This window comes from Pelecanus crispus, chromosome 17 (assembly GCF_030463565.1).
Source record: "Pelecanus crispus isolate bPelCri1 chromosome 17, bPelCri1.pri, whole genome shotgun sequence".
NCBI lineage: Eukaryota > Metazoa > Chordata > Aves > Pelecaniformes > Pelecanidae > Pelecanus > Pelecanus crispus.
This window is the reverse complement of record NC_134659.1, coordinates 8,213,594-8,235,298: the sequence shown is the minus strand read 5'-3', so window position 1 is coordinate 8,235,298 and position 21,705 is coordinate 8,213,594. Positions and strand designations below refer to the sequence as shown.

General features: G+C 52.0%; 1 protein-coding gene across 1 annotated transcript; it reads right to left on the bottom strand.

Moving 5' to 3' along the window:
* Positions 1-2,585: 2,585 nt before the first annotated feature.
* Positions 2,586-15,701, bottom strand: TMEM183A (transmembrane protein 183A). The gene is made up of 8 exons (XM_075722444.1): positions 15,590-15,701; positions 14,926-15,015; positions 11,714-11,869; positions 9,306-9,465; positions 7,999-8,179; positions 4,574-4,654; positions 3,763-3,918; positions 2,586-2,892 (listed from the first exon to the last, which is right to left on the bottom strand). The coding sequence occupies exons 1-8, from the start codon at positions 15,684-15,686 to the stop codon at positions 2,707-2,709; spliced, it is 1,107 nt and encodes a 368-aa protein (XP_075578559.1). The 5' UTR covers positions 15,687-15,701; the 3' UTR covers positions 2,586-2,706.
* Between the last annotated feature and the right edge of the window lie 6,004 nt (positions 15,702-21,705).

Genomic DNA, 21,705 nt, shown 5'->3' with positions numbered 1-21,705 from the left:
CTGCGGCTCTACGCGTGGGCAAGCAGGGCCCAACCTCTGCAGCATCCCCACCGCCTTGCCGGCCTCCCCGCGCGGATCGCGGCAGGTCCCCGATCCCTGCCGGCGCCGCCGATCAGCACGGCCGTGGTGCTGGAGTCATCGTAAGGTTTGCTACTTGCAAAGGAAAAGACTGAAAAGCGTTCTTCTACATTTTATATGTTTCAGCCTTGAAAAAGGCTGGCATGGGAGAGGCACCTCTTTGGGTTAGGGGCATCTGTCTAAACATCCTTATTTGAAACCAGCAAGTCTGCTGGCAGCAGGAAACACCCCATCCCTCTGCTTCCTGCCTTGACAGCCTGCGCCGCCCGCTCCGGCCGCACCGCTCGAGGACCAGCTGCCCAGGGAGAGTTACGGGACTGAAAGCCATTCGCCGCCCGGAGCGGGCGCTGCTGGATGGAGCACCTCTGCCCCAGAACACGAAGCATATCCTGGACATGCAATACGCCTGATTAGAGCATATTCCTACTCCCACAGATGTCAGAAACACGTAGTCCTAAGATTTGTTCTGTATTTCTTCACAGAAGCAAGAGCAAGGCGCAGGCCGGTGCCCCCAGTCCCCAGTCAAGCCGGTCAGTTCTCCGTGGGCGAGGGCAGAGCTTTAGGCAGACACCAGCCTGCTGCACCCTCCCGACACCCTGCCCTGAGCCGGGAACCAAACACCTCTGCCCCCGCCCTCTGTGTCCATACCTTGTGCACAGCACAAGCAGCCGTCGCCAGGCACACAGCGCTGGCATCATCGTGTAAAACAGAGTTTTCAGGGTACATAGCAGAAAACGCCTTGAAGGATGCTCTTCAAAGCACCTCGGATTCTGCAGAAAACAGGCTCCGATTGAACACACACCTCCCTAGGAGAGCATACACCAGCCGAGAAAGAGCTCCCGCCCCAGACACCAGGTAACTGCGCAAGCTGACGATGTTTCATTTACTAAACTCCAGTGGAGAAACTCCACCACATGACCACTTAGGACTTGTCACCGAGTTCAGCAGTATTTAACCCCACCGCAAAAAGACGGTTATTCATCATTGCCCTGCAGCTTCCTTCTGCACCGGCACCGCCGCGTGTTGCACAACATTTGCCTGGAGTGCTGCTGCCTTTACGCACAGCTCCAGCACTAACTCGCTGCCCTTCCCCTCCTGCACCACAAAGGCAACCACGACTCAGACCAGGCACCACTATCACAGGAGCCAGCTCCACGGTCACAGTTATGGCACATTTTTCTTGCCCTGTGTCTCTACTTCAACTACTCCAGTTTCAAAGCTTACCTGTTAGCATCAACACATATTCAGCAGCAGTGAAAAGGGGAACTGCGAGACAGGACTTTTCCCAAATATGTTTGCTTGAAGTCAACATCACAGAGCCTCTAACATACATCCAAGTTTGGGGTAGATGTCCTTGGCGGTGATTTACAGAGCGGCAGAGGCACGTGCAAGAAACTCCTCCCAGGCAGCTACACAGGGATCATGGGGTATTTGCATATTAAATGCAAACTGAGATGGCAGAACTCCCTCTCCTTCCAGGAGCTTCTCTAAACATTACACATGGAAAAGTGCTGTTACTCCTGCTTGAGACAAGATCTGTTGTGAAACAGGACTGAGGAGCTAATCGTCAACAGGCAGCGAAACTCAGCCCGGGGTTACTACTTCCACTGTTGCTCACCTGCACCCCAGTGCCTCCTCTGCCTGCCACCGCTCCTCCAGGAGAGCCCCGGCTGTCAGCAGCCAGATGTTCACCCGCTGAATTAAATCTCCAGCCCAATTCATTCTGGACACGGCAGACAGGCCCAGCCTCTGTGCCCCTCTCCTTTCTCAATCAACCCAAAGCCACAGAAAATTTCAGGGCTGCTTCTTCCTCACAGAAATGAATTTGTTTAGTCAAGAACCAAATCACTGATTGCTTCTGGGCTTTCCAGTGTCAAGAGGCCAACACTGTTCTTAGAAAGACAGAGTCAAGTCCTTCATCACTGCTTCAGTTATTTTAGTTTATCCCCTCCATCTCCTCTCCCTCCATTTATCTTCTCTGAAAAGCACCTTCTGGTTTTAAAGGTTTAGATCTTCTTTTCAAAGAGGAAACATCAGGGTGAGAACTTGGAATATCTTTACATTCAAGAAAGACTTTTGCCTTACAAATCCTCCTTGAAATCATTCCTTTGTTCAATCATTGATGCTGTTTTCTTTCCTTAAACTCATGTATGTTGGATTGTGCATCACTGCCGCTTTGCTTACTGCTTCCCAGACACTGAAATATCACACTGTGTTTGAACGCAAGCATGCTGCAGTAAAACAAACATGGGTTTTTTTTCATGAGTTGTTTCTGGTCACATTAAACCTGGAAAGCAAAACCTCCTGCTTCTTCCCAAACAGAAAACAGGACCACTTTCATTAGCACCAAAAGGATTTTAAATGAACAGTTCCAGGGAGCTCCTTTCAAATCATAAAACGTGAATTTTACATAAAAGTGTGTTTACAAATAGTTTCTGCTTTACACTCAGCTCTGCCCATCACTGACCAGAAGTTATATACATACAGACTAGCTCAGTAGCTTCAACCACTTGCAAGGAGACTGCAGAATTTATTTAAGAAATAAAAATAGGATTTCCTGGTTCCTAGAAATTCTCTTCAGCCTGCCAGATTCAGTCACCTGCCGGCTCCTGCAGACTCGGGAGAGCACTAAGCTTTTGGAGAGAAGGGGTACTGTGGGTGCCACCAATCCAGGAGCCGCACGCTATGCACAGGGTCCAGCACAACCTGCACTCCTTGGTCAAGGCGAGGTTTCTTGCCGTTGCGAACGGGGGCGTCCTGGAACACCAGGCGCACGCGATGATGCCTCATGTCTGTGCTCACATTGATGGTGAACTGCGAGAAGAGAGACCAGGAGGTGCTTCAGAAAACCAAAGTGATGAATAAATAGAGTTCTTAACTGTACACTTTTAGAATTTTTTTTTTTTTTTAATTCTTCTAAATTGTACAAGTCTAAGTTATTTCAGGTGCTGGCAGAGTTACACTCTGAATCTACAGCACTGGATTCAAACCAGTTCTCTCTGTCTGGCAACCCCAAATAATAATGCCACAAATGAACCTCAAAGCAAGTGGCTGCCAGAGGAAGTCTGGAACTCACTGCCCTACTCTTAAGTGAAGTGAGGTCAAACCTCTCTTGGGCACAGGTCACTTCTGAAACCCCGACCTACCAGTACAGCACATGCACGGCCCCACGCTTTACCACTGCTCTTGCCCAAGCACACCTGCTCTGCTGCTGTCTGGAGCCAAGTTTATGGAAGCTAGTTCATAAACTGCTCCTTCTCCCAGCAATCAGCAGCCAGGGACCATACACACATTGAAGAGTTTGCTCGCATAGGTTTTTGCTCTCAGAATTTATTGCCGTTAAGGTAAGGAGATATTTTCATGATGAGGGAAGACCTTCTCTTCTCCTGTGTCCCTAACTCTTGTACCCTGCTGGAGTATGGACAACTAATCTCCCCCCAGATGCTGCACAACCACAGCTCCTTGCAGATTCTTTAAATCATCTGAATTTGCTGCACCAAATAGGGAAGAGCTGACGGACATGCAGAAGCTAAACTGAGGAAACCCCCAGCACTTCCTCTGATCATGAAGCTTAAGGTTCCCAGAACTGCTTTGTTGATGCAGCAGTGTGATTTACACATCTCTTCATCTCCTTACAGAAACTGCACATGCAAAGCTTGCCAAGCAGATTTCACAAACACTTACCAAGGTAAACGTCATACCCATGACTATTGGCACGAATATGAAGTTAAAGGTGGTGATCTGCAGTAGACAGCAATCCTGATCCGGATTTGTATGGACTTCTTCATACTGAATCGGTGGCTGAAGACCTTTGCAACACTTGCTCTTAAATCTGGGAGACTTGAAAGAAAGAGAGACTTATTTAGCTAAACAGAAAGCTACGATGAGAGCTTGACTGCTTCTCACCGGTGCTGACTGGCAGGTTCTCACCGCAGTCCCACGTGTTTGGGCAGAACGTTACATAAATGACAAAAAGCCATCACTCAGGACAAACAATTTGCAGGACCATTTCTTTAGAGGGGAAAGCTGCAGAATTCCCAAGGCTGCCTGAAACTACTTGCTTCTCCTGAGACCCAGTACTGGAGGTTTTCATTGGTAGTGTTGGCTTTCTTCTCTTTTCTGGGAAATCTTTCCAATGGTAAAACAAGCAGTTTCAGATTTTGGCCTATGTTTTGACCACTGAAGTAAAATAGTCTGGTTTTTGGTAGCAATCAGTAGCAATGACCCAAAGATTAGATTATTTGGGGTAACAAACGATCCACATCTTTCAGTGGAGAAAGGATACCAAATGAGGAAATAAAACCAGGATTTTAAATGTCTTGGTAACAGACCGAAAATTGAGTGTAGTCTCAGAATGTGCTTTATTTTGTCATGGGAGTCAGAGTTTCCATTTATTGTCTGAACGCATAAAAAGTTTCCACCTTCCTTTCTACCACCCATAAAAATCATTACTGCTTCAAAAAAAGTCACAGCCGTTCTGGTTCTTCTTTCATACCTGCTTTTTGAACTTGAAGTTGAATTCCCACATTGCTTCTTGTCTGTTCCCTTCAATCTTTTTGCACCAGAAAAGCAGACACTGAGGTGGGGAAAAAAAAAAAATACACACAAAATTATAAAACCCTTAGAGGCACCACTTTAAATAAGTTTTAGCAGAGCAAAAGGCTTCCAATTACAAACACAATTACATAGGAGCAGTTAGGAGCCATTTATTCAAATTAATTATGTTCAAAGAACACACTCAGCAGTTTAGGTTTCCCAGTTTCAAGTTGGCCAACTCATCATACAACCGGATGATACAATACGTGGCCACTGACGTGCTGAACAGAAAAATCCCATTGCACAGTTTGTCCCTTTCATAAGGCAGAGATGAGTGGTACAGGTTCACCCGTTTCCCCCACCCACCAAGAGCTCCCATTAAACTGGACTCCAGACAAGAGTAAAGCGAGGAACAACTGCAAATGGAATGAGGATCAAGGAGGAGAGAATGCAGAGGGAAATGCAAAGGCCAATACATGAGCTATGAGGTGACAGATGAGAAAGTTCCTAAGCCACTGTGGTGTCAAAAGAAGGTCTTGACATCACTAGGCACTGACTGTCATACTTCAGAGTATAAAAACGCTGCCAGAATAGCACAGCCTGATCAACCTACGGCCCCTTTTTAAAAGAAAATGAGAAAAGGGCCCCAAACAGCATCAGAGGTAACCAGCACTACCCTCCCATGCAGACATAACACCAGGAGTCCTCCAATTTAATCCAGCTACCACTGTCTGGTCCACAGGATCCATCCCAGCATGCCACACTCGTTCTAGAGCAGGAGTCTCAGCAGAACTCCTGTATTAAACTGAATAGGAGGGAAATTTCCTGCCTACCAGCGAGTAGAAGCAACTAGCCTTCCACAGCTGAGAAAAAGATCTGGCAAGTCAGTCCAGCCATCACTGAAAGTGTTTCCACACCACAGATGCCAGCTGGTCACAGCTGGTCTTATCTTTTAACAGGGTCAGCAGGAAAAAGAAGAATAATACAGGTAAAGACAATTCCTCATGACCCATACACAGTCTCTCCCATGCCAAGAGAAGGCCTGACTGGGTTGCAGGGTGAAGCACACATTTCATTTCATTCCCGGATAGTGTGACCCCAAATGAAACAAAGCCAGAGCCAGTCTCCACCATGGGCGCTCCGTAATTAGAGACTACAGGTGATATGAGACCCTTTACTTCAACCCTGAGTCATGTCCATAAACAAGAGTCCTTAAAGGACCTTTATCTCAACAGCCTTCATGAGGTGAACAACAAAGCTATGTGGAGTGAAGCTCAGAAACACGTGTCAAGTAACCTCCACCCGGGAGGAGGCGGCCCTCAGTTTTTCCTGATAAAAATGTTCTCCAGATCTTTTTTAACTCAGGTGAGCAGCAGATGCTGCTGAGTTTAACTCCACCATCAGTGGCATTTGTAGTTCACCTGCAGAGACAGCCTGGTCTAACAACTTGTTTGGTCATGGCAAGTAGCGAAGCACAAAATGGTCAGTACCTCCTAAGGGGCAGAGGATGTCGTCCACGGGTCAGCCGTCCTGCCCTTCAGACGCGCCGTATGGCCTGCCGCTCCACCAAAAATAATGGGGGTGTCTTTAAAGGGCAAACACTTCTGCTGACACCATAACGGCTCCAGTGTCCCACACAAGCTAGGCTAGGGAAAGAGAAAAGGAAATTAAAGAGGAAAAGCTAGATTGGATAACACCCGGGTCTGGGCTCTCCTCTTGCCACATGCAGTTTACGTAGGCATTTGCCATTAGTTTCAGTGACCCGTAAAGGTATAACCAAAGCCCATGAAAGCAAGAATGTGGGGAGGCAATGTCAGATCCTCCTCCGCACCCACTGTGCCGAGGCATTTGTGTGCACAGTAACACAGGTGGAGCTCAGCGTCTTGCAATGCAGTAGTACAGCAAGACCAGACTCAGGATGGCTCTTTTATGCTCCAAGGGGTTAGGTCAAACCTCTACTGTTCTAACAAAGCCTCATCACCATTTAATTTCCTTTTTTAAAAGCTGGATAATAAAAGACTGCACTTCAAGAATCTTAAACTGTTAGTACAGTAGAAGCACCAGCAGTGGGCACCAAAGCCGTTATGATGTCAACGTGAATGCTTCCAAAATGCTGACCCTGCCAGCATCATCTCAGGGTTTCTAGCTCTTACAGCCATGCTATCTGACCAGAGCAGTGGTAGGAAGTTAGACCTAGAATAACTAAGGTTAAGTTGGAATTTCCTAGAAATGTTTTGCTCTTTATCTTTTAAGAAAGATGATACCCAAACTGGGGATTCGGGAAGAGAATGAAGAGCTCTGGATGCAGAGACAAGACGACACACAGAACTGTCTGCTTTTCTCCTGCTCTGCAGCACCACCTGCCTGTGCTACTGCTGGATGCTCCCTAAGCCGTATGACATTTTTTTTCCAGTATCCACCCAAGGAGAGGAAGGAAGAAAGGAGGGATGTCACATACGGATAGGATAGACGAGGTTGCTCTGTTTCGCATGAAAAGAAAGTACAACTCTTGAACCAAAACCACTTCAGTTTGGCTCCAAAAACCTCGTTCAACAGGTTTTTGACTTTGGATTTGGACAGTGGAGAATTCACATGGTTGCTTAAGCTGCTCACAGAGTATCAGCCAATTGCAAGTTAAAACCAAACAAGAGACACAGAGGCATTTCAGAGTTAATGGTCAACAGCAATTAAAGAGGAATGGATATGCAAGTGCTCCAAGCTGGGATAGCAAAGAGAATTGCCTGCCCACACTAGACACAAACCCTTTACAGCCCAACACAACTGCAGCCCCAGTCCCAAAGCAGACATTTGCTCTGCACATTTGCCATGCTCACAACCTCACTACCCTCCCTCGCCCAGACACCAAAGATGATGGATGACCTACAGGAACGTAGTATGAAATGACTCCCTTTCAGAGGCTATCAGTGTCACTTCTGATCTCTCCAGCTGCCTGCTATGGAGAAAAGATGTATTCTGGCAGACAGCATCAGAATAAAGCAGAAGATATAAAAGCTGATCCTACTGCAACCTCCTGTCAGCAACAAAGTTGCAACAGAGGAAGGGATAGCTGCAAATATCCCTAGCAGTTCTGACATTCAGTGAAGCAAGTGCCTTTTTGCTGATTACAAAGATGTTGTGGTAAGACTTAAGCAGAAGTTACCCAGAAAAGTAACCCAGAAAAGTAACCTTCTGCAGTACCAACTATACAGACACAAGTAACCAGCATACTTTTAAAAATCACTATTCAAAGTTAGTAATCATCCTACACCCAAGCTTCACTGGCGACCATCTAAACATCATCTATTTTTCTTCTAGAAAGAGAACAAAAAAACCAGAAAGAGCAACATCTCAGACATATCCAACTTCCTTAGTGATTCCACTTACTCTGGAATTTTTTAAAGTGCTGGGAGTACTGTCTGGAATAGCTGGATTCCTGGAGACTCGAGATGCGAAAGGCTCATACATGTGGTACAGCGACCGGATGACACACGCACGGAGACAGTGCAGCTTCTCCATGGACTCTGGCCGCAAGCGGAGAGGCAGGTACGCATCCAGACTGTAATGCCTGAAAAGCCAACGACAAACCCAACACATGCTGAAGGGTCAGAATGCCAGACGTGCAGAAGAGAGCTATGAAGAGATCAATGTTGAGAGAAAACTGAACATCTGATTGATCAGAGGACCTCCTGCCGACTCCAAGTGCTTCAAGGGTGTTGTACTGCTCTACATGAAATCACACGACAGTCTCGAAGACTCTACCTGCATCAGACAGGTTTCCAGCATACCCATAAGCGTATCAGGCTACAAGTCCCCAGTAATTCCTTGCAGACAGTTTGCCCAGAGAGACCAGATGGTGTTCTAGCTGCAGGATGCACAAAGGCCTGCAGATTCCTGCAGGTTCTCAAGGAATCACTTTAGCTGAGCTTGACTGCATGCTTGCAGACAACTGCCTGAGCAGTCTGAACGCCTGCGCTCGAGGGTCGTTTTTTGATCAGATGCCAAAGGAGCCTTTGCTAGGCAACTTCACACTAAAAAACAGGAGCGAGGACGACCATGGCTGCTATTCGCTCTGTGCTCCTGCTGCTTGCACCTCCTGGGCAACACATACAGAAACGTAAAGAAAATGTTTTGTCCTGAAGGAAAGTCCAAATGACATGCACCAGGGCAGAAGGATTTGTTTCAAGTTTTAACCACATCTTTGCTCTTCTCTTACTTTATTTATAACTTACTTCTGCCACCAAGACAGCTCCAAAATGCCTTTGTTTCTCTAAGGCCACCCTAATTACAGGAATGTGGCCGTGATCAAAGCTTGAGGCAGGGCAAGTTTTCTATCAGTCATGTTTGCCTGTCTTTCAGTAAGGTAATGGCACTGACCTTACTGTAAGCACTTTGAGTGTTTCACCCACACTGTTACAAATGGGAATGTGTAGGCCGTGTGCAGAAAAGCACACGATGCTTTGAGATTTTATGCAGAACATACAGGAATATGCCACACACATCCATTTCCAGATCCAAAGCAGATGCAATGTACCACAACCCTTTGCCAACTCAGGCCTGCGTCACCATGTCAATATGCAAACACTACAGGACCCAAGCCTATAGGGAATTACTCCCTTATTTTACAGCTCTGCAGAGAGCTGTTCACTGCTGAAGCCTCCTACAAATAGTTTAAAAATTTTCTAGAGTCTCACCTTCTGTAAAGCCTGGTCCAAAAGGCAGCAGTGCAAGTAACAGTCCAGGCTTTCTTGCAAATCAAAGAAAACCGGACGATGTCTTCAGGGCGAATGTAGGAAGCCAGCAACAGCCAGATATCAATGGGGTATTCTTCTCCACCACCCCCATCAGGATTTTCTAAATGCAATGAAGGTATGTTAGTGTAGTAAATAACCTCTTTATCACATCACATCTAGAGGTGTGTGCTTTACTGCTGGTAGCACAGGGTAAGCAGCTGAAATACATACATACACGCAGTCAGCCGAACAAGCCCTAGTTAGTACAACTTCATTATCACTGCTACTGGTTTTCATCAGCATGCACTTGCCCATCCGTGCAACTGTTACACCTTCCCTTTGCTGGATATATGTCATCATTTTTCCCTGCTGCACTGTTTGCACAAGTATGCAAAATGGCTGATTCAAAGAATAATTCAGGCTGCAAAGGTTCTCTGGAGGTCTCAAGTCCAAACAGCCCAGCTCAAAGCAGGCTGAATTAGATGACTTTGTTCAGGATCTTGTCCAATCAAGTTCTGACTGTATTCAAGGATGGAAACCCTACAGCCATTCTGGACCCTGTTTCAATGCTTGACCCTTTCACAGCTGAAAAATAACACTTAAGTGAAGAAATAAAAATCGGATAGCAAATACAGAGGCAACTTTATGTAAAGGAGGGCCAAGCTCATGCATTTTTATCAAAACTGCTAATTTAACAGGTCATCAAAAAATGCTTTACACTAGAAGTCCCCAAACATTCAGACATTGCCAAGCTTGTCAATTCTTTGTTCAAATGGTCACAATATTTTTGTAGGAGCTCTGCTAGGGAGGGCAAGCAATTCTCTTCTGCAACTGGCTAATCAGCTGCTTTTCTTAAATCTGTAATTTCATTAAAGCTTCTTGGATGGGAAACTTTTAAAGTAATTCAGATTAAGAGAACGGCCTGTTCTTCCTCTCAGAGGTGTCAGAACTGCTCCAACAGAACTGAAGGTTCAGAAACTCTTTTCATTCGTGCAGTGGTTTTAAGTTAACACCACACGTTTTTCCACAGACATTGCTCCAACTTTAGGAGAGAATATAAATGGCTGAACAATACCAAGCATTAGGAACATTAAGAGAGAGAACACATACAACCTGTACCCAGTGCTAACAGAAGAAACTGCTACAAGGTTTGTGAAGAAGTGGCATAAAGGAGGTGTTTAAGAACTTGAGGGTGCCAGACCTAATCCTGAGACAGCAGGGCAGTGCATTATCCTCATGTGATAATTGTTACATTCATTGCCAAGGAAAGCTCTGGATGTGATCACTTCCCTACACTGCTACAGATTTACGGCAGGCACACCCACAGCGGGCTGTAACATCCACTCTGCTCTTTCAGCTCTAACTCAAGAGGCCATTAAACTACACAACTGCTGGACTGCAGAGTGCTGCCAGAAGCATCACTAGTCTGTTACCATTTTTTCTTCCCTGAACGCTTAGCAGAAATAAGACAAGGTTGTGGTAGAACAGAATACTGTATTTCCAGACTCGTAACTCCCATAACTCCAGCCACTCGGATATTATTTTTCCAGAATTTCCAAGTACATCTTAATAAAAGAGATTAATCTCCTATCCCAGAGGAGCACCGCGCATCTACAGTCCATAGTGGAGGTTCACGGGGTACACAAATTAGTATCAGCATTAATAAAGTTAAGTTTTTCTTAAATTCAAGACACCAAGTTAGACTTTGTTTCTCAACCTGAAAGCAACCTGTTATTAGAAACTTCTGCAGGATCCCATAGCGCAGCAGAACAGTTTGTCGCTTAGACTGCGTTGCAGATTGCTTTCTATACAGTTGTACAAAGTGTAAATGCTGAAGGATACATCTCCCTGGAATTAACTTACTATGATGCCACTAGGGCCAAATTCACTTGCTTGCTTCAAAAAGAGCCCTCTGAACTCATTTGTAACAAACCACAGCCTTGGAAACATCCTGAAGATGGAGCCTGTATTTTACCAACAAATGCATCATGGACAGCAACACTGGTTTTTGCCCAAAGCAAACCCTGCTTTCACCAACACATGTTCAATGAAGTAACACGTCCAGTGGCAGAGTTTCACAACTCTTTTGAAGAGCAGCACTGGTTTTCCAAGGTTGAGAGAAGTTTACTGAAAGCAAGGAGCTCTCAGGCTTTGATTTCAAGCCCAAGGCTCCGCCTCAGTGAAAAGACAACACCTCTGACCAAGTCCCAGCAGATTCAAAAGTGATTTAACCCTTGGCATTTCTTTGTGCACATACAAGTTACAGAATGCCCCAAAGAGCCCCATGACTAGCAAGCATTAACATCACACGCACAGAAGATGTGGAAGCAGCCCACACGGAGCCCCCCAGGAGAGGCTGGTGACAGTACCTTTGTGCCTTTTGCTCTTCTTTTTTCTAGACGCAGTTCGCCCGTTGATGCTTTCCTTTGTATCCATTTCATCGCTGCTGTCACAAGACTCTCCCGACACGGAGAGAACTTCCTCAGCAGGAACACAAGAAGCTTCCAAACCACAGAGGGATTTTACTAAAATGACAAGCAACGACACAGTAAGTACACTAGCAGAGAGAAAAAGGTGACCCAAGTTCAGGAGATATTTTAGTGGAACCACTGCCACAGTGACTGCTAAGAATGCTAACTGCATTAAAGCTTTCTGGTGAGTGACACGAGCAAGTAAATCCTGGGCCCGAGGATTACCTTGTCAGAGAAAGATTAGCACGGGTGAGTGAATTGGAAACATAATTATTCAGCTTCTTGTTTAGAAGAATGAACAATGAGGACGATTACCAGCACATTATGCAGATGATCCCACTGGTTTAGCTGAAGCTGTTGACAATTCTGAATAAAACAACAGGCTCTTTTTCTACAGTGCTAACTGGTTCCCCTGCATACCAGAGCTTCCTTGCATGACCACCGTTCAGCCTGTATAGAGTCAGCACCTCTTCTGAATTGTTCTATGAACACAGAGGAGATCCCTTCTCAGCAGGACAAAGAGATCCCGTGACCGATGACACACAACCCCTCAGCGATATAACTCAGTGCCAAGCATACAGGAGCTCCACTTATCCTAGAATTTAGTGAAGGGAAAGACTCTGTGGCCTAATGAGGAAAACAGCAAGTGGAGTCAGGTGGGGGGGGGGGGCTGTTTGGGGTGGGGTTGGCTGGTTTTTTTTTTCCCCTGCCTCTGGGGAGATGTTTAGACACATCCTTGTTAAGAAATATTATTTTTAAAAGTTGGTCTGTAAACTGAGGGCTCATTAGGGCAGAAAAATCCACGTGTGAGACAGTAATGGCAGTCTTGAAAAAGAAAGGTGCGGTCCTACATTACAGCTGCATGAGGCACTGTCATAGAGAGACCAGCATTGTAACAGCATTACAAATGCTTTGCAAATAGTCTGTAAAATTCATTCAAGAAAGTTGAATTTCAACCTAAAGCGCTGGGTGAAGACTTCTACCAAGAGGCACCTGACTGTGCCAGAGGAGGCTTGCACTGCTCAAGCTTTTCTAACCTAGCACAAACTGGAGCCCAGGAAGGTTTTATACCTCACGGTTACAGTCACCAGAGCCACTGGAGAGCAAGATGTGCTATTTGAATTAAAGGGACAGGGTAGCAGGGGGGAAAAAAAAAGATCAGGAACTGACCATAAATAAACTCAGGTGAGAGATGTTCTCATTTCTAACCACAGAACAAGGTTTTGAAAAGGTAAGACAGAGATGGAAAGACAGTCTTAAGATAGAGCTTGACTGTACCCACTGACTAGAGATACTTACAGTGCTTTGCTAAACCAGTTCTACTTGCTTTGCACAGTTACTGTGTAAACTGTACACATTCATGACAGCGGTTATCTCTCACTGTCAAATCGTACTGCCCTCCCTACATGACCTTTTATAGGCAAAAAAGAAAGAGGAATAGATAGTAATGTGAATGGCAGTAAGTTATGACATCAAATACAGCCAAGCAGAGAGGGCAACAACTGACAGAACTCAGAGAGGGGTTTAGAAAAAGAAACTGTCACACTCTGCAAAGGAAAGACGAGCATCTGAGCCGACTGAATCATGCTGCACTGCAACCTTGCAGAGGCACCCTCTCTTCATCTCACAGCAGTAATCCCCACCTCATCCCTGGAGGTTAGGATGGGGAGGAAAAAAGCTAAGGAAAATTCCACCTGGCCTTTGCTCCCCTGCCCATGAAGCTCTCCGCTTGCTGGCAGTCACACGCAGTGCAATGTTTACTTGGAGCCAAGAGACAGGAGGCGAGCGAGGCCAAAGGCTAAAACTCTGCTGTCTCCTCCCAGCTGCCTGCTATCCCCATGCCCTGGCATGCTGCACCAGATAAGGCTGTAGCATGCGTCAGGACTGCACCAGATAAGGCTGTGGCACAGCCCTGGGGCTGGGGAGGAGAGATCCCCAGGATCCCCGCATAAGGAGGGGAAAGCCCCAGTGACTCTGCACTGCAAAGACCTGAGAAAGGGGCAGGCAGGGAACCGCTGCGACACAGAGTCATCTAGATAGTGTGGAGGTGAGCCAGAAACAGAGCAGGATTTTAGGAGAGGGGTTAAGCCAGACAAAGCAGGTGATGCTGGATGCAAGGACTTGGGGTGGGGTAGGGAGAAAGAAAAGACAACAGAGTTTGCCAGGTATGATGCTGAAGTGCAGTACTTCCAGGCACTGCCTCAAAGAGAGAGAATATAGAAGGGTCAACAGGAGAGGGAATGGGAAGAAGGAAGCCCCCAGCCTATTACAAAGGAGGCAACAAAAAAGGGAGGTGCCCTGATCTTAAAACCTTGAGAAGGAGCAGCTAAAAAGGATATTCACCAGCACCACTGCCTGGTACAGTTTCCCCATGAGAGGCACTTGCCCAAAGAGCATATTTTCTTTAAATGTATAAGATTTCAGCAACATAACAAGCATTTTCCTACATGAAGGGTTCAGTCATCACTGTCAAGGTAATAACATTCACCTCCAACAGGTGTGACCAGCTACATTTAAGAGTCAAGGCCTAAACATTAACATTTCTCAAGCAAACAGGGTGTGTTAGTTCAGAATGCTCCCAGCAGCTAAACACCAAGGAGGAAGTAAATAACAAAATATTGCAGTACCTTTCCAGGAAACTGTTTGTTTACACAGTTCACCAAGGAAACAGCAACACCCTCAAAAGAACGTCCTTGCAGCTTGCAGCACAGGGGGGGAACACGCCAGAACTATCATACAATTCTTTGCAGTGGGAACACCTGCTAATAAAGTTGTCTACAGTGTTATATGAGGTAATGAAGTAATAAAGACTCCTATCACGTTATTTTCTGCTCTAAGCAGGAGATAACACCCAGCAGTTAATGGAAAAAGACCTTCCATTTCAGGCACTAACAAAGACTCAGCAATTCTCACTGGACTTCCAACAGACTTTCTACAAAACCTCCTAAGATCCTAAAAACCTGATTCTGCAGAGGAACACAGACTCATTTTCAGGCACCAAATGAGACGGACTGTCTCAGGCCATGGAAGGGGGAGTTTCCCGCATCATGGGGAGGCCAGCAAAATGGAGAGGCAGCCTGGGGAAGGCAGGCTCCCCAGCACAGACTCACCTTCCTGCTGAACTGCATTGGCCACAGCTTTTTTCACCCGTCCAGATTTCACGACAGCTGGGTCTGAGTTAGCATAATCTGCCACCGTCACTGCAGGAGAGTCAGGAGACAGGGCATCAGTGGGATTATGGCTTACAGGGGAGGGGACAGAAGGTCTGAGAGCCGCGATCCCTCCAGGGGACACTCCCCACAGGAGCAGAGGCTTGAGCAAGAGGTGCACAAACAGGAAAAGGAGCCGGAGCAGAGAGGTGCGGGTCGGGAGCCCCCAGCAGGCCTCCACCCCAGCCCATCGGGCTACCGGGCCCAGGGGACCACCCCCGCCCCCGCAACCAAGGCCAAGCCCCACGGCCCCTCACACAGCCCCGCTCACGCCCGGCTGATCCCCCAGGCCCGGCGCCCCTTCCTCGCGGGCCAAGAGAGCTCATTCCCACGCCCCCACACCAGGCCGGACCCCCCCAGCTCTCTCCCTCCACAGGCCCGAGCGGGCCCGGCTCACCTCCCACCCCCCGGCCGTGCCCAGGCCCCTCAACCCCTCGGGCGAGGCCGCTTCGTCCCTCAGGCCCCAGCCCAGGCCCGGCCCCTCCTCTCCGGCCAGCCCAGGCCGTCTCCCCCGGCAGGCCCGGGCCCTTGCCTGGCCCCGCCGCAGGCCCGGCCCGGTGCTCACCGCGCTCGGAGCAGACGTCGTCGGCCCGGAACTTGAGGCGCTTGCGGGCGCCCCTCTTGGGCATGGCGGCGGCGGCGGGGCGGCCGCGAGGGGCCATGTCCCGCCCGGGCCGCAGCGGGGCCGCGGGGACAGCGGGGACGGCGCCGCCCCCGCGCGAGACCATGACGTCACCCGGCCGCGACCCTGCCGGCGCGCCGCGCTGACGTCACGGCGGCGGGCCACGGCGGGTCTGTTGGCACCGCCCGGCGCGGCGCCGCTCCCCCGGCCCCCCCAGTGCCGGCCTCCCGGTAACGGGGCCCCGGCGGGCATTTCCCCCCGCAGGGAGCGGCTCTGAGGCCACTGCGCCCTCGCAGTGATGGGGGCGCTCGAGGGGGTGCCCCCCCCAGGCCTTCCAGCAGGGAGGGCCTCTGAGGTAATTGCCCCCCCCCCCAGTCCTCCCAGTTACAGGGGCCTCTGAGGCAATTGCCCCCCCCCCGGCCTCCCACTAACGAGGGCCTCTGGGGCAATTTCTGCCCCCCCCCAGTACTCCCAGTAACAGGGACCTCTGAGGCAATTGCCTTCCCCAGTCCTCCCAGTAACGAGGACCTCTGATAATTACCCTGCCCAGTCCTCCCAGTTACAAGGGCCTCTGAGGCAATTTGGCCCCCCCAGGCCTCCCACTAACAAGGGCCTCTGGAGCAATTTCTGCCCCCCCCCAGTCCTCCCAGGAACAGGGACCTCTGAGGCACTTGCCTTCCCCAGTCCTCCCAGTAATGAGGACCTCTGTCATAATTACCCTGCCCAGTCCTCCCAGTAACAAGGGCCTCTGAGGCAATTGCCATAGCCCCCCCCAGTACTCCCAGTAACAGGGACCTCTGAGGCAATTGCCTTCCCCAGTCCTCCCAGTAACGAGGGCCTGTGGGGTAACTGCCCCCCCTGCCAGTCCTCCCAGTAACAAGGACCTCTGATATTTACCCTGCCCAGTCCTCCCAGTAACAAGGACCTCTGATAATTACCCTGCTCAGTCCTCCCAGTAACAAGGGCCTCTGAGGCAATTGGCCCCCCCAGGCCTCCCACTAATGAGGGCCTCTGGGGCAATTTCTGCCCCCCACCGTCCTCCCAGTAACGAGGACCTCTGTGATAATTACCCTGCCCAGTACTCCCAGTTACAGGGACCTCTGAGGCACTTGCCTTCCCCAGTCCTCCCAGTAACAAGGGCCTGTGGGGTGACTGCCCCCCTGCCAATCCTCCCAGTAACGAGGGCCTCTGTGATAATTACCCTGCCCAGTCCTCCCAGTAACAAGGGCCTCTGAGGCAATTTCCACACACCCCCCCAGTCCTCCCAGTAACAGGGACCCCTGAGGCAATTGGGCCCCCCCAGTCCTTCCAGTAACAAGGGCCCCTGGTGTGACTGCCCTCCCCAGTCCTCCCAGTAATGAGGACCTCTGTGATAATTACCCTGCCCAGTCTTCCCAGTAACAAGGGCATCTGAGGCAATTGCCCTCCCCAGTCCTCCCAGTAACGAGGACCTCTGAGGTACTTGCACACCACCCAGACCTCCCAGTAACAAGGACATCTGAGGCAATTGCCTCCCAGTAACAGGGTCCTCTGAGGCAATTTCTGCCCCCCCCCCCCCCCAGTCCTCCCAGTAACAAGGGCCCGTGGGCCCGTGGGGTGATTGCCCCCCAGCAGTCCTCCCAGTAACGAGGACCTCTGAGGCAATTGCCCCTCCCAGTAACGACTCTTGCACCCACAGCCCCCTGAGCGTTTCCCCAGTGCGGAGCCTGCGTGGTCCCGCTCCTGCTCCCCGCTGCTGCCCCTCCAGCCCCCGGCTCTGGCCATGCCCCGACCCTGGGTGTCTGCCACCACCCCAGGGGGTCTGACAGAGTCCCCCCCCGACCCTGCAGATGACCACCCATCAGTGCCCGGGGGTTCAGCCTGTACCACCGGCTCCGAGTGCCCACCCCGCACCTTCATGGTGGGCGACCCCTCGCCTGCAGGTGCGGTGATGGGTGGTCACCGGCTGTAAACTGTATTTACTGTTTCTTTTAGGGCTATGCTGGGTGCTCAGCGCTTGTCGAAGAAGTGATGTGGCATTCCTCCTGGGGGAGGAATCGCTCAAAGAGGATCCGCAAAGGGAGAACGGCAGCCTGGAGTCTGACAGCCATTTTGGGGGCCTGTGCCCCCCCCGAACGCTGAAACGGGGATTTGGGCACCACCAAGAGCAGGTGCCGGTTGGGATTCCTGGCCAGTCCTGGGGGTGCCCAAACTGGGAGGCTGATGGAGTCCCGCTCCCCTCCTTTCGGATTTACACAACGGCAGAAGGGCACAAGCCCTGTCCCACGCTCCCTCCCTCGACAGGCACTGAACAGCCCTCAGTGTGCTGCAGTTTCCGCCTGCGCTCCTTTACTACAAGACCGCAGGAGATGATTCGGCTCTCGGGAGGCTGGGGCCGCAGTGAAACGCTTTACAGAGCTGTGGCTTCAGCTCTCGCGCCTCGCCAGAGCGAGGTAGAGCATGGGGTACAGAGAAATCCACATTTCTTCTGCTTTCCAGGCATGGCCAGGGCTGAACTTATGTTCCTGACCATATTTCTTTCTCTCAGCATTTCTTAAAATATGTTAAGAGCATTTTATCAGCAAAGAACATATCTGATGATTGAGAAAAGTTTTGATTATCCCAGACAGGAAAGGCCGTTCCGTGACAGATCTTGGTGCTTTACCCACCTCTGGTACTTGAAAATGCACTTGGACTATGCTGTTCATCACCGTTATTTGAGAACCGTATCACAGGATTATTTTAAAAAAGTAGAGATTGTCGCTGCTTGGAAAACTCTGGCACATGGAAAACAAATGAAATTTTACCAGGATGGGACAAAAGCAATGCGAAGGTGGTTGTTTGCAAGTCCGGCCGGCATTTGGATCCAGCACGCTCACTCCTCCAGTGGGTTGGTGGCATTTATCTGAGACCTCCCCAAAGTCCTCTGGCAAAAATACCGAGGATTGAGCTCAACGTCCCTGATAAAGCCTGGTGAGATGAAGGAACCGGTGCCGCTCTCTGATGACACCGGTCCCAGAGTGTGGGAGTCGCAGCTTGTCCCCTGCTGCGAGGCTGAGAAGGGGTCCTCAGTGACGGCCTGGGTGAGGGGTGCCCGGGGGTGCCGATGGCTGTGGGAGGGTAGGAGCAGTGGTTTCAGGGGTCCCAAATTGGCTGAAGGGCTACCGACACCTCCGTGTGCTGGGCAGGGTGCTGGGGCAGGTTAGCCCTCCAGCTGCTGTTCATGGACAACCTCAAATCCCATTTTAGGGTGTGAGAGACTGTCCCCAGGGAGGGAGCCAAGGGTGATCGGTTTTGCCAAAATCAGGAGGGGCAACGCGCCCCATCCCGCCACGGCTTGGAGCCTCGGCAGGGCGAGGAGGGGGACGTGGCAGGGCACGGGGCTCGCCGCCTGGCCCCATCTCTGCGGGGTGTGGGGGGAAAGGGGCACCCAGGGCTTCGCCGCCCTGCCTCTAGGGCTGGGTGAGACCCCCGGGGGAGTCCTGCCCCCCATGGGGGCTACCAAACCCCAAGGGGGTTCTTGCCCCCCAAGAGAGTTCTGTGGCAGCCCCAGGGGGGATCCTGCCCCCCCCAGGAGGTTCCTGCCCCCCCAGGGGGGATCCTGCCCCCCAAAGGGGTTCTGTGACCCCCAGTGGGTTCCTGGCCCCCAGGGGGGATCCTGCCCCCCCAAAAGGAGTTCTGTGCCCCCCCCCAGGGGGTTTCTGCCCCCCAGGGGGGATCCTGCCCCCCAAAGGAGTTCTGTGACCCCCAGTGGGTTCCTGGCCCCCAGGGGGGATTCTGCCCCCCCCAAAGGAGTTCTGTGACCCCCAGGGGGTTCCTGGCCCCCAGGGGGGATTCTGCCCCCCCCAAAGGAGTTCTGTGACCCCCAGGGGGTTCCTGCCCCCCAGGGGGGATCCTGCCCCCCCCAAAGGAGTTCTGTGCCCCCCCAGGGGGTTCCTGCCCCCCAGGGGGGATCCTGCCCCCCGAAGGAGTTCTGTGACCCCCAGGGGGTTCCTGCCCCCCAGGGGGGATCCTGCCCCCCGAAGGAGTTCTGTGCCCCCCCAGGGGCTTCCTGCCCCCCCCCAGGAGGTTCCTGGCCCCCCAGGAGGGCTCTTGCCCCCCAGACCCTGCCCCGCACCCTCAGCCCCCCCGACCCCCACCACCCCCCGGGGGTGGCCAGGCGGGAGGGAGTGGCCGTGGGCGTGGCCAGGCGGGGACGGTGACGCAGTGGGCGGGGCGGGCAGCGGCGGCAGCGGCGGCGGCTTCCAGCGACTTCGGCGGCCGGTGAGTGCGGGCGGGGCCGGGCGGCCCCACGCTGCCCACGGGGGATGCTCTGCCCCGCGGGGGGGATGCTCGGGCCCCCGGTGGGGCCGGGCAGGGGATGCTCTGCCCCGCGGGGGGGATGCTCGGGCCCCCGGTGGGGCCGGGCAGGGGATGCTCAGCCCCGCTGGTGGGGCTGGGCTCGGGGGGCTGTGCCCTTTTTGCCCCCCCCCGCCCCGGGCGGGGATGCTCTGTGGGGTCCCCGTGGCGCTGGGCCGGTGGGGCGTTGCTCCCCGTTGCCCCCCGGGTGGGGCTGGGCTGGGGATGCTCTGCCCCCCCCGGGAGGGGGTACCTGGGTCCGGGGGTGCTTTGTCTCCCACCCGTTAGCCCTTGGAGGGGGTGTCTGGGTGAGGGGATGTGCTGAGCTCCCTCGTTTCCCGTGGGTTGAGTCCGGGCTGGGGGCATCTCATCCTCACCCCCGAGCCGGGTCGTGGGGGGACTTGCTGTCCCCCGATATTGCCCCCAGGCCGGGCATCCGAGCCAAGGGGCTGCTCTGCCCCCCAAACCGCTGGCCCCGGGCCGGGGGCTGAGCCAGGCAGAGGCGCTGCCCCATCCCCGCTGGGTGTGCAGGCAGGAGGGGTGAAGGGGTGGCCACATCCACCCCCCCGAGGCTGCACGGCATGGGGGGCAGCGACTCCTGTAACCCAGGAGTGGGGAGGGGGGTTCCTTGGTTTTCAGCTGCTCTCTGCCCCTGGCAGCCCCCCAATATGGTCCCAAGCTGTCCCTTTGCATCACCCCCCCTCCATGAGTCCACCTTACGCTGAGGGGGAGGGCGGGCATCCTGGTAAGACTGGTCCTACCCTGGCCTTCTCCTGCTCTGATTTCCCAGCGCCGTATCCTCCCACCCCCCTCGGCACTGTCTCTAGCCCGCAAGCATCCGCCCTGCAAGCATCCACCCGGCGCTGAGCTCAGGGCTGGATCAGCCCCGCGAGTGTCCACCCTGCGAGCATCTGCCCAGCACCGAGCTCCGGGCTGTATCAGCCCCTGCGAGCATCCGCCCGGCACCGAGCCCCGGGCTGTGTCAGCCCCTGCAAGCATCCGCCCGGCACTGAGCTCCAGGCTGGACTGGCTCATGGGGATGCTCGCTAGACAGATGCTCGTGGGCTGGTCCAGCCCGGAGCTCAGCACCAGGTAAATGCCTGCCAAGCTGGTCCAGCTCAGAACTGGGCAGATGCTCACCAAGCTGGTCCAGCCTGGATGTTGGCACCGGGCAGATGCCCACTGCGCTCGGGGCTGGACCAGCCCGGTGAGGATCGGGCCAGCTTGGCTACCTCCAGCTGTGCTCACACCAGTTCCCATCCCCTGTCGGCTGCTGCCATCTCGTCACGGCCATGGCAAGCTGCCTCCAGACACCATGATTTTCTCCTGAATAACACCAGCCTTTAAGGGCTTGTTTATCCCCTAAATTGCATCATTATAACAGCAATTGGCTTAGGAAGCTAGGTTCTGTTAAAGCTGTGCAAAACCTTCTGGGGATGCCCTGGTTTTGGCCAAGTCAGGGTTGGCAAAGTATTCATTTAAGCTCATTTGCCACCATCTGCTCACACGCTGGAATGAGGTTCCCCTGGTGGGTTTGACACTGCCGTGCCGCTTCGTGAGCACGAGCTGGTGCAGAGGCAAGGTGTGAGCTGGGGATTGGTACCTGGGTGAACGTGTCTGTGTGGTTCGGGAGTTTCTCGGTTGCGCTGCTGCCCAGGCTTTAGAGGAGATGGGAAGTCGGTGTCTTCATAGCTCTGATGGTCTGGGAGTCTCAGGTGTCTGTGCTCTTGGGGATGCCACGA